General features: G+C 37.4%; 1 protein-coding gene across 1 annotated transcript; it reads left to right on the forward strand.

The window, feature by feature from the left end:
- The first annotated feature begins 1,047 nt into the window (after nt 1-1,047).
- LOC121963787 (complement factor H-related protein 1-like) lies at nt 1,048-5,184 on the forward strand. Its single transcript, XM_042514037.1, has 5 exons — nt 1,048-1,231; nt 2,469-2,627; nt 2,979-3,173; nt 3,583-3,762; nt 4,676-5,184. Exons 1-5 carry the CDS (start codon nt 1,162-1,164, stop codon nt 4,765-4,767), a joined length of 696 nt encoding a protein of 231 aa, XP_042369971.1. The 5' UTR covers nt 1,048-1,161; the 3' UTR covers nt 4,768-5,184.
- Nucleotides 5,185-13,153: the final 7,969 nt, after the last annotated feature.

Raw genomic sequence — 13,153 nt, forward strand, 5'->3', positions numbered from 1 at the left:
TTCCTAAGTAGAACTAAATGGCTGATTCTAAGGTAGGGAGAACATGATGATTATTATTTTGAGTTGATTATACACCAAAGAAAACACACTTGTTTCATTCCATTTCAGCCAAAAGATCAATCAATAAATCAATCATTTATTTGTCAATTTTACGGGATACACCTCCAGTGAAATGTGGTCCATTCAGCTCCATTAGCTTGCGTGCTGTAATTTTGTCCTTTTTGCATCTTCTTACATTGTTGGCATACTGCTTTATAATGTGTCCGGATGGTTCTAGTAATCAATAGTTTCTGGTTGTGGAATAAATTAACTGTCTGCACGTTCCAACCTCAACAAAATAACCACATGGTTTCTCCTCCCACATCTCTGGCAGCACCGCTCTGCAGTCGGTTCTGCACAACATCTAGCAGTGATCTGCAGCAGGAACAGGACAGCACCTCACATTTCCACAGTCCACCATCCTCTCAGTACCAGCCACAAAAAGAAACACTTAGACTTGCAAAATAGACATAAGACCCCAAATATAGCACAAAATTAGAAGAGCTGACAGAGGGGCGACTAGTGGCGACATCAATGGAATATACCCAAATCTTTTACCATGAAATACTTTACACTGAACTTTTAAGGAGAAGCAAGGACATTACAGACCATATAGAGGAACTGACAGCTCATCTATCTTTCTGAATTCTGTCAGTCAAGAAATAGCCAAATGTATTAGATGGATTAGTCGATAAAACTTGAGCATCTACTGACACAGGATGTTTGTACAGCTGTCAACAGTAGCAAATAAGGAGCATGCTATATTATTGTTTGGCAATTGCACTCGGATACAGACTACTAGTTGTAAATTATAAATGCAAAGTCTTCGTCATAATAAACCTGGAGATTTGTTTTTTTGCCAAATGCATCCAGCTTTTTAATATCATTGACTGAGACCCAAGCAGGGGGCAAGTGTGGAGGGGAAAGCATGATTGAGAAGATTTGGCTTTGTGTGTGTGCTCGTGTGTACATGTGGTGGGGGGAGGATTTTGGGAGAGGTAGCCACGTTCCTGTCTTTATTGCAAAGGTGTGCATTTCTACTGTGCAGAAAGACATTGATCTGAATAACTGTTGGAGAGAGATTAACTCAGCCACACAGAGAGTAATTGCTGGATTCTCACGATGAGACTCTTTCACCTTCTTTGGCTTTCTATCCTGTGGCTGAATATGGATAAATCTTTACAACAGAATGGTAAGAACTGTCTATTTACTCTGCTGTTTTTTGGTGACTTCTAGTTCCTGTAGTTAGAAAATTGTGAAGTCCCTGTCTAGTCAGTGTAGAGAGTAACTGTTTCATTTGTTTGTTTTGCTATTTTCAGAGATAAGATGCAACAGAGTTCATATCCAGAATGCAAATATTATCAGCAATAACAAGCAGACATATAATGACAATTAACAGACCACATATATGCAAGAATGGACAAGAGGCAAGATATGAGATATAACATGGGTCAGTTTCTTATTTTATGGATTTGTCTTTAAATGCTCTCGCATAGTTTCTGGAGCTCTTCAGTCTAGTTTTTATCTCCCTTTAAGATAAGCCATAATATATGATGTAGTTTCTTTCAGACTAGTTAAGAGTAAACCAAACACTTAAAGGGTGTGTGAATTCCTTCAAAATGTCATTGAATTAATTAAGAGAGACAGTGTAGAAAACTCCACATCGAGAATGCATATATCACCTGCGACACCTATGGCTTCAATGAAGAAGTCCACTATGCATGCACGCGCAACGTTGACAAAGTTTTTGCTCTTACCTTTGGGCAAAATGTTTGGACTGGGATTCAGACATGTCCAGGAAACAACATATACAACCACAACAGATAAATTTAAAGCATGATTATAGTGTGATCGCAGTTTATGTGTTTTAATAGCAATAAAAATAAATATCTCCTAGCAGCTAAAACTGCCTCTATGGCGACATAAAATTCAAATTATATTATTTGTTTGATTACTCACGGGTGCCAGGAATTTTCTAGCAAAAATATTTTATTAATTTTATAAAAATAAAACTCCTTTTATTTATCTTTTAAATAAAAGTTATAAAAGTAACTCCTATTGCAAGGGCAAGTCCACACATTCTTTATATTGAGGGGTGTGTGTCCCCTGCATTCCCTCCAGAAATCTACACACCTGTATGTATTGTTGAACAATTTTTGTACTTAATGCTCCATTTGTCGCATTAAGATCAGCCTGATTGTATGAAAGTGATGAGTGCTGCTTATGAAGAGATAGTTCTGTATTTTAACTCCTGCAGAATAAGAACGCTAATGCCAGTAAGCTTACATGCTGTCAAGATTTAACACTAACATGCTAATAGTTAACATGGTAAACATATCTTAGTTAAGGGTGTTAACAAGTTAATATTTGCTATGTATCGATTGATGCTTTCTGAATGGATCTTCTTCTTTTTTGGTTTTCATTGACAGCATGTCCAAACCCTGAAATTCAACACGGATTTGCAGTTGGCCCATACAATGACACACTGTACTACACCTGCGATGAAGGTTTCAAACTTCTCAACAAAGGCTGGTGGGCTGAGGCTAAATGCCATGATGGCGTGTGGCATGGGCTTGACAAATGCATCGGTAATGAGTCTTTAATGCCTCACAAGTCTAGTTGTAACCAGCATGAAGTGAACCAAAAGCTCAGGCTGCTTGACATTTTAGGAATAAAATTACATGAGGAATCCATAAACATTTCCTAAGGACATACACAAGGAGTATTTTCTGAAAGAGGAGTCCCCCAATCCCATGCTATACTTGGGCAGCTCAGGTGGCCCTGTTCCTCATAGAAAAACTAAATCTGATATTACCACAGCCACGTGACAATTTTGTTTTAATAGACTATGTCATCTCCAGTCTTATATTAGCAGATGTGAAGTATTTGTTGGCATAGAATCTTGATATTAATACTGTACATGTTTTCATCTCTTGCAGCTAAATCCATTGAATCCAATTGGTGCAATCCTCCACTAAAAATTGACAATGCAGTTGTTATAGCTCCATATCAGAGTGAATACTTGCCTGACTCTGCAGTGACTTATCAGTGCCGTGATGAATATACTATAAAGGGAGAAGACACAATTCGATGCATTGGTGGAAAATGGGAGGAGAAGAACATTGTGTGCACATGTACGTACATCCAAAAGCATTTCACAAAGTTGCACACAGAACGCTCCATGATAATTTTTAGAGATAAGTACTGTTTTTTTTTTGAGATACTTGCTTAAGGCTAGAGATCATGGTCTTGATTAAATACTATATATATGTATATATATATATATGTGTGTGTGTGTGTGTGATATATATATATATATGTGTGTGTGTGTGTGTGTGTGTGTGTGTGTATATATATATATATATATATATATATATATATACATATATTTATTTATCCAGGCATTTGAGAGCATGGATGTATTGAGAGACCTTTCAAGAGGGACTCCAAATTAGACCTGAACATCAAAATTTCGATGAAGGGTGGATTGATCACAGAGTTATTGATTTGTTTTTATTTTTATGGTTCTGTACATTCTTTTAGCTGATTTGAGCTGTGGGATTCCACCACCACTTGAAAATGGAGACATCAAGACGACTGTTCAATTGGAGTACAGGCATAATGACTTTATTGAATACGTGTGTCAGCCTTACTACACTATTGAGACTCAGACTTACAAAATCTGCAAAAATGGTGAATGGATTGGGCAGATAAGATGCCGCAGTAAGTTGCAATTCCCTTTCTATTTTCCACATTGCATTCTGTGAGGATTTAGCAAGACTAGCAATAATTAAATATGCAATATGCTGTACTGTACGGAAGCCCTAAGCGGACGTGTTTTTTTTTTTTTTTTTTTTTTTTTTACAAGCCGTTTTCTCGATATAACGAGATATTATCTCGTTATAAGAAGATATTATCTCGTTATCTCGAGAAAACGGAGTTTGTTTTCCTGAGATATTATCTCGTTATCTCGAGAAAACGAACTTTGTTTTCCCGAGATATTAAGTCGTTATCTCGAGAAAACGAACTTTGTTTTTTGGTTTGTTTTTTTAAACTTTATTGAATGAACGTCAGAAGAAGAAGTGGCGGGTGGATGATGTGACAGCAGGTGCCGTGCAGTGTTCAGCGCGGACAAATGCGTGCAGGTTCTCGCCCCTGCACGTACCAAAAAGCACCGGAGCAACAGTATAATAATCTAGTTATGATTACTGATGAATTTGGGTGATGTGTTCCTGTAATAATCATCTTACCTTGCGCATTTGTCCGCGCTGAACACCGCACGGCACCTGCTGTCACATCATTCACCCGCCACTTTTTCTTCTTCTTCGACATTCATTCAATAAAGTTAAAAAAAAAACAAAAAAAAAAAAAACAAAGTTCGTTTTCTCGAGATAATACTTCATATCTCGGGAAAACAAAGTTCGTTTTCTCGAGATAACGAGATAATATCTCAGGAAAACAAACCCCATTTTCTCGAGATAACGAGATAATATCTTGTTATAACCAGATAATATCTCGTTATATCGAGAAAAAACGGCTTGTAAAAAAAAAAAAAAAAAAACACGTCCGCTTAGGGCTTCCGTAGTACTGTCATTTTACCATTAATAAAATGCTGCTTATCTTTCATCTTTTGTAGAACCCTGCACTGTGGATAGAGAAGCCATGAACGCACATAATATTGAATTCAGATATAAACGTGATGATAAAGCTGTATTCATCCCACAATGATATGATCGAGTTCAGGTGTAAAGGACGAAGAAGACACATCGGAACAGTGGACATGCGTCAGAGGTGTGTTGATGGTGAGATGCAGCTGCCCACTTGCCAGTAAAGCTTTTATAACTAGATAGGATTATCATGACCTGGATGGACAAACGTACATGTAAATGATAAATCACACCACAAATTCACATAATATTGAGTTCAGATATAAACGTGATGATAAACTGTATTTAACCCACAATGATGTAATCGAGTTCAAGTGTAAAGGACAAAGAAGACATGTTGGTACAATGAGCATGCGTCAGAGGTGTGTTGATGGTGTGTTGAGCCTGCCTACTTGCCAGTAAAGCTTTTCAGTCAACTGGATGTGATAAACATGAGATGGTTGAATAAAAATAATAAAAGTAAGTGAACCAAAGTGAAGAGATGGACCAGTTATGTCTTGATCCAGTTTCTTTACTTAATTGCTGTGTGTGATCATTTTTCCTCTCCTTCTTGTCGTATGATGAGAGTTAAGTGTGCATCCTAAGTCTCTTATTTGATATTTCCTCGCTTCCTCTACATTTCCTCCTCGTAGCAGTGACCCAGGGTACATAAGAGCAACCTGCATGGCAGTTTTTACCCACCAACACATCCCCCCATTGGATAATAGCTGACCAGACACATCTTAACATCTGCACTTCACAGAAAACGTGTGTGTGTGTGCGTGCGTGCGTGCGTGCGTGCATGCGTGCGTGCATGCGTGCGTGCATGCGTGCGTGCTGGTTGGTTGGTTGGTTGGTTGGTTGGTTGTTTCTGATAGACCATGTAGTTAAAAAAGTCAGCTGTGTAAATTACAGCTCTGAACAATTAAAGGACCGCAGGCAACTTTATTCATAGATTAGAAAGATTATTTTTCACAGTCTGTTATTTCCTCCATTATACCTGTTATTATGAGTACAAGTCAAAGAGAAAGTGCCTGTCAGCAAGAAACACTGTGTAAAACTGAACTGAAAGTTTAATTGTTTATTGTTTTTGATAAGGATCCCCAGTAGCTGACGCCAAGGCGACAAGCTAGTCTTCCCGGGGTCCAAAAAAAGTGAAGGCTATATATGCTCTCTCAGAGGCAGGCTCCCATAAGATGTTCTGAGTATATGACTGGATAAATGATTTGGATATTAATGCATGAGTTTTGTGAGAATTTGTAAACCAATGATTTGATACAGTTTGGGCGCCAATAAATCATTATGTTCCCTGTTTTCAAGGAAAAACATATGAGAGAAACAAAGTTTTCTTCACAACTTTAAGGTAACACAGCATGAGTAATTGATTTACAGATGTTTATTTTGTGGTTGAAGTATTCCTTGAAACTTTAATTTGCTGCTGGTTACAATAAACTGACATAAATTATGCCCAAAAAGTATTGTACAGACTAAAGAAGTGTGCCAACCAACCCTGGTCTCCCTATATCAATTACTTAGCCCATGCTACCTTAAATTCATGAAGAATGCCTGAACAGAAAACAGTGAACATACTGACACAAATTGATTGAATATGATTAACACCCATACATATATTTTGTGTGTTTTGGGGTTTTGTTTATTGTGTTGATAACAATTAAACCTGACTGACATTTCTGTCTTGAAGAGGCTGTACCAAGCTGACTTTTAAAACTAGAGTAAAGATGCTGGTATCGTATGAAAAACCCAAGGAATCCAACCATGCCATGCAAGCTTCTCAGGGGGAAGTACCTCCTATGCTAAATTTTGGCAAGGAAAACAGTGTTACCATTTCACAGGGGTATCTTGACTTCTCATCTCAAGATACTTGACTGAAAATTAGTTCTACAGGTACCCATGAGTCTCCCCTTTGAAGACATGCCCACTTAACGCTAGTCACATGCAGTTTGGAGCAAAATAAACATGCAGATGAGTTTTTTTTGTTGTTGTTGTTTGTTTGTTTGTTTTTTCACTGTTTCTGTTTCAATATATATGCATATTGGGGAAACTGTTCTGAAACTACTATCACCTATGAGCTTACAGGTGAAGCTACTTAATTAATGTCAGCAGGCAACAGCATCACCAAAGCTGACAAAGCTCGAGTTTGTAATGTGTAAGTCGCAACAGACCTGTTGATGAAACTAAATTGAACAAACTAACATGGATGCTCTCTCTGTTACGCTGCAAAACAAATCTACCTACAAGTACAAATAAAGTCACCTCACCTCAAATTAACTACAGTGCTGCTAAATTGAAGGCAACTGACTGCAGACCACTCATCATTGTGTAGGACTCTGGTCTAAGTGATGTCCTCAGGTTGGCATGTTGTGACCAATCACATCTTGCCATCCCAGCAAACAATAGTTTCACGCTTACAGGACCTGTTTTTATGTGTTGGAAATCTTTGTGATGTTGGCATACAAAAAGGGTGTACTTATACAACAAAATTACATTGTTCAGCTTTTTTCTTCATTAACCTAATTTGTAACTTAACTGTTTGGTTTGTTTTCAGTTTCTGGCTGTACCCACCCACCTGCAGATGAAGGAGTTACAGTTAATGGTTTTCCAGAAGACGACAATCCAATACTTCCTGGTCACTTCCTCAATTTCAGCTGTGATGGTCCTGGGAAATATTACCTTAATGACAACTCTGAGGTGACGTGGTGAAAATGTGGGATAATCCATCCCCTTCTTTGAGAGGTAAAGATCAATGTGACAGTGTACAAATAAAAAAATAAATATCCATAGAAGAAGCTTTCAATTTTTTTTGGAGAGCATGTTGATTCCTATTTGTTGACAAAGTTAATTATGTTATTTAGATTGAGTTTAAAGGCCACAAAACATGGTTAAGTATTGTGCAACTCACTCATGGTGCAAATGTCATCACGGCAACACCCTAAAGCCTAAAATTCAGCTTTCTTTTTCATCACCTACCATCACATATTCTTTTAGGTCCTTTGGATTGATAAAAACCACCACCCCTTGCAGATGGAGATAACAAAGAAAGCTCTCCTCCAGTGCAGATACGATGGAAGGGTTAAATGGACTGGACAGATGAGATGCCTCAGTAAGTTAAATTCCCTTTATATTTTTCATGTTGCATTCTGGGAGGATTTTGCACACATGAAATAGATTTTGATTCATTCATTCAGTGTTTGCATGTAACAGCTTGCAGCTTGAACAACAACAAATCTTCGCCAGCCTTTTTGTTCCTAATGACTCCTACTTTTGAAACTTTGAGCATGTTTTACTGATGATACTCAAGTAGTTTAACAGAAGTAAAATTTACCAAAGGAAGATCTATTGGTACATTGAAATTTTCTGGTGTTTTGATGGTGTAATGATCCTAGCTATCTTGCCAGTAATAGCTTTAGTTAACTGGAAGTGACATGAGCTGGCTGGACAAACATGATTGACAGAGGTAAAGAGGAAGCCGTGCACTGTAGAACAGTTAAGCACCAGTCATCTGTTCTTAATTCAGTTCTGTCATTTGTAATGATTGTAATCAAACTCCGTCTGTTTTCTGCTTATTGCATATTGTATGAACAGATCAGAAATGTATTTTGGGCCCTAAACCATTCAGTGCTTTATAAACCAACATTAGCATTTTAAAAGCAATTATTTGACAAACATGGAGTCAGTATAGAGGTTTTAGAACTGGAGTGATGTTTGTGAGGAATCTGTTAACAACTGTCGCCATCTGATTTACCTTCTGGAAATAAAGATGGCATAACAGGAGTCAAACCTACTGAGTTTATCTCCAAAAACCTGTTTCTATTTTAGGTACTTTCAATCATAATTTTTGTATCTTCTTACATTGTTGGCCTACTGCTTTAATGAATTAACTATCCGTATGTCCCAACCTAAACAAAGCAGCCTCATGGTTTCTCCTCCCACATCTCTGGCAGCACCGCTCTGCAGCCGGTTCTGCGCAACATCTAGCAGTGATCTGCAGCAGGAACAGGACAGCACCTCACATTTCCACAGTCCACCATCCTCTCAGTACCAGCCACAAAAAGAACCACTTAGACTTGCAAAATAGACATAAAACCCCAAATATGGAATATACCCAAATCTTTTACCACAAAATACTTTACACTGAACTTTTAAGGGGAAGCAATGACATTACAGACCATATAGAGGAACTGACAGCTCATCTATTTTTCTGAATTCTGTCAGTCAAGAAATAGCCAAATGTATTGGATGAATTAGTCGATAAAACTTGAGCATCTACTGACACAGGATGGTTTGTACAGCTGTCAACAGTAGCAAATAAGGAGCATGCTATATTATTGTTTGGCAATTGCACTTGGATACAGACTACTAGTTGTAAATTATAAATGCAAAGTCTTCGTCATAATAAACCTGGAGATTTGTTTTTTGTCAAATGCATCCAGCTTTTTAATATCATTGACTGAGACCCAAGCAGGGGGCAAGTGTGGAGGGGAAAGCATGATTGAGCGGATTTGGCTTTGTGTGTGTGCTCATGTGTACATGTGGTGGGGGGAGGATTTTAGGAAAGGTGCCTGTGTTCCAGAGATTGCTTACATTGCAAATGTGTGCATTTCTACAATTGATTCGAATAACTGTACTGGAGAAAGATTAACACAATCACACAGAGAGAAATTCCTTGATCGTCATTATGAGACATTTTCACCTTCTTTGGCATTTTATCCTGTGGCTGAATATGGATAGGTCATTACAACAGAATGGTAAGAATGGTCTGTTTATTTTGCTGTTTTACTGCAGTTGCAAAACAGCAATCAGACATTTCATCACTAAATGCTAGAGGCCTAAAGAAAAGCTACATTTTTTTTAGCTGTGAAGCTATTTTGTTGTCTCATAATATTTTTAAACAAAGAAGTAGTTGGAATATTGGAGACTTTTGTAACCATTTGTAAATGTTTTAAAATGATTGTGTGCAGGCTACATGCAAGTGTTTCCATATTAACTTTATAATTGTGCAGTAATATAACAGTTATTGTTGTAGTCAATCCCCCAGGAACAGCACCGGTGGTCGTATGAGGTACTGCAATTTGTACCGACATCACATGATTAATACTAGCACCATTCACAAATAAAAACAGTGAAGTCAGAGAAATCCAATATCCAATCCAATTCTCTAGCACATGCATCTTGTGAGCATTTTTTTATAAGAATTCATACAGTGCCATGTTTCAACACAGAATCTGGTTAACCTCAATACACCTGTAGTTGTTATAAAAATGTTTAAAGTTGGGTTGCAATAATAATACTAATCTTGTCAGTGGACACATATATTGGTTTTAAGTGTAAATGGAAATGTATAGATTTCAGAAGTCTAGTTTCTGTTATTTATCCTTTTACTCCACATTTTACCACTGTAACTGTCTTAATTCTATTACAATGCACTTAGCGGCTCTGCATTATCAGTTTACTGGCCAGTGCTTACTAATGACTGACATAGGTTAAACTTGGGTTTATTTTTATGCAGAGTGTGAACCTGTATGAATAATGTAATTATGTTTATGGTTTAGATTACACTTATGGTGAAGGCTGGATACTAGATAGTCAGATGTCAGGGTTTTCATTTCACTTCCACCAGCTAATCTTAATGTGTTTAATATCTCAGCTGATGCAGACATAAAATGTGAACTGACATAACCAACACTGGAAGAAACCAGGTACGAACCTCCATTGAGAAATGAATTTTCACCTGGTGACACAGTGAGAGTCATATGTGGACATAACTTCTGGATTTCAACCCCTAAGACAACCTCAGCTGAAACGACATGCAAAGAGGATGTAGACTGGACTGTCATACCAGAATGTAACAACTTGGGCTTTATACAGAAACAAATTATAAGATTGTGTTTCTCCCCTGTTTATTTATGGAACATTAACCTGTGATGATAATTATAAGTCTTAACTGGATTTATTTAAGATAACCACAAGTCTTTCTCTTATAGAGCTCATTTGCAGCAATCCACAAGACCCACTTTTGAAAACCTGGACTGTCTATATAAGTTCCTAGATATATATATATATATATATATATATATATATATATATAATATATATATATATATATACCAGCTATATACCAGCTATATATATTATAATATATATATATATATACTGGAGTATTGATTTTAACTTGTTTTGCTTTTATTACTCAGCAAAACTGAAAATACAAATTTGGCTTCAGTGTGTTTGCTCACAGTTAGGTTAAGGTAGAGAATGCAGAGTGTTAGTGTAGTATAAACAGTGTAATCCAGTTTAAGGTTTTGATTATGCTGGTGAAAGTTGGATAGTTAATTAAGAGATGTCAGAGTGCTCTTTTTCAGTTCCACAAGCTAACAGTAATGTGTAATTTCTCAGCAAATGCATAAATGAAATGTATACTGACACTACCGCCACTGTAAGGAACCAGTAGAACCTTTCCTTAAGAACAGAACTTTTTCATGGACAAATGTAGTTATATTCATGCTTGTATGTATTCTTCAACAGCAACAACATGTACCTGACGACATCCAACAGTACAAAGAACACGATGTCCTGCACTATGAGTGTGATCATGGATATACAAGCGCTGAAGAAAGATCTTCAAAATGCACAAAATTAAGACAAAGAGCAGAGAGGAGCCCCACACCGGTGTGTGAACGTAAGTATAAACTGATTAATGGCAGGGTTTTTGTGTGTGTGTGTGTGTGTGTGTGTGTGTGTGTGTGTGTGTGTGTGTGTTTGTTGGAGGTGCGGGGGGGGGGGCTCTCACACTTACTAGTGAAATTTGGTGCTAACAGACAATGTGCATTTCCTTTCTCAACAAATTCAGCACTGGTTTTCTAAACATCACAACATCACAGCTGTAACTACATGCAATGAGGATGGAAATCCAGTATGACAAGGTATGAAACTACATTGGGCTTTAGTACCTTAAACAGATTAGAAGATTGTTGTTGATCTTAACTTAGTTTGGATGGTTTATTAACCCATGATGATAATTACCATTCTTATCTGTATTACTTAAGATACTCAAGTCCTTTTTATTAATTCTAGAGATTAGGTGTAGCAATCGAAGACCTCAACATGTTCAGTACAAGGATGTCTATTGGGGACAAATAATCAGATTGGATCAAACTACAAATTATTGGTGCGGGACAGGCTACAAGAGGACGGGTACTACCAGCGGGGCCAAATGCACCCGAGATGGGTGGAAACCAGATCCACTTTGTGAAGGTATTGTGAAGTTAACCTTATGTTTATGACATTATTCTTCATTTTGAATCCCTATTTTGGAAAATGGGGGAGGAGCTTTTTTTTTCTCGGTCAGGTTGAAGGCTTTAACTCTAAAGGCTACTTTCCACCACAAAGGCCCAGAACCTTAGAGCTACTTAACTCTTGAACTAAATCAGCAATCTCAGAGCCTCAGCTATTGGTCTGATGATGACGTAGCCCCTCCAGGCAACGGCTGATATTCGGAAGTTCTGGTATAACCAGCAGATATCCACACTTTATCTTCCATGTACCAGTCATTTTGTACAGTTGGATTAGGAAAGATCTGCATCTAAGACATCTGCAGGCAACATTTCAGCTAATCACAATAACAGATATCTGCATATGAATAAGAAGGTTGCATTTTGGCCAATGCTTTCTGCCTCTTCTGCTCTCTATAGGGGCTGCTTACCAGCAAGCAACCAAAACCCACTTAAACTTAGTTGGTCAATACTACTCAGACTATGAACAGAAACCACAATGCTTCCAATACCGAAATCTTGTCCTTTTGCATACAGATTATACATATATAGGCAGGTATTTGTTCATAGAGATCACTAAATGAGGAACTAAAAGTCCTGTTTATAATTTAAAAATTACCTAACTTTTCTAATCTATCCTCGTCACAGTCTATGGTGATTTTTAAAGGGTTAAAGAAGATCTGTAAACTAGGTATTATGTTAAGTAGTACTCTATGCAGCTTAACTATATGGTTACATTACATTCATCCCAATACACACCCATCATCCCACAACATGAATACAGAAATAACTGTTGGTGATCACATTCAAAAAGAAGCAGCATCAGATTTTACATTATTATAACCACAAAGTGATATCTAGCTGATCATTACTATTTTGTAATGCTTCTACCACTCTGCCATGTCTCTCAATCTCTCAATCTCTTGATTGTCTTTTCTTGCAGCCCCATAGCTCCACATGGCCAAGCTATTTCAGTGTAAACTAAATGTAGCCTAATTATGAAACATATAAGCAGTTTTTCATACTGCTGGTAATAACAAAACAATATGTTCAGAAATGTCGTCAGCAGTATCAAGCAGACATACAAATACAGGGAATGGACCAGATATGAGTGCAAGGAAGGTTATCAAAGAGTTTTTACTCTAACCTGTGGGGAAGGTGGTTGGACCGGGAATGGTC

Source organism: Plectropomus leopardus, chromosome 3, assembly GCF_008729295.1.
Source record: "Plectropomus leopardus isolate mb chromosome 3, YSFRI_Pleo_2.0, whole genome shotgun sequence".
Classification (NCBI taxonomy): Eukaryota; Metazoa; Chordata; class Actinopteri; order Perciformes; family Serranidae; genus Plectropomus; species Plectropomus leopardus.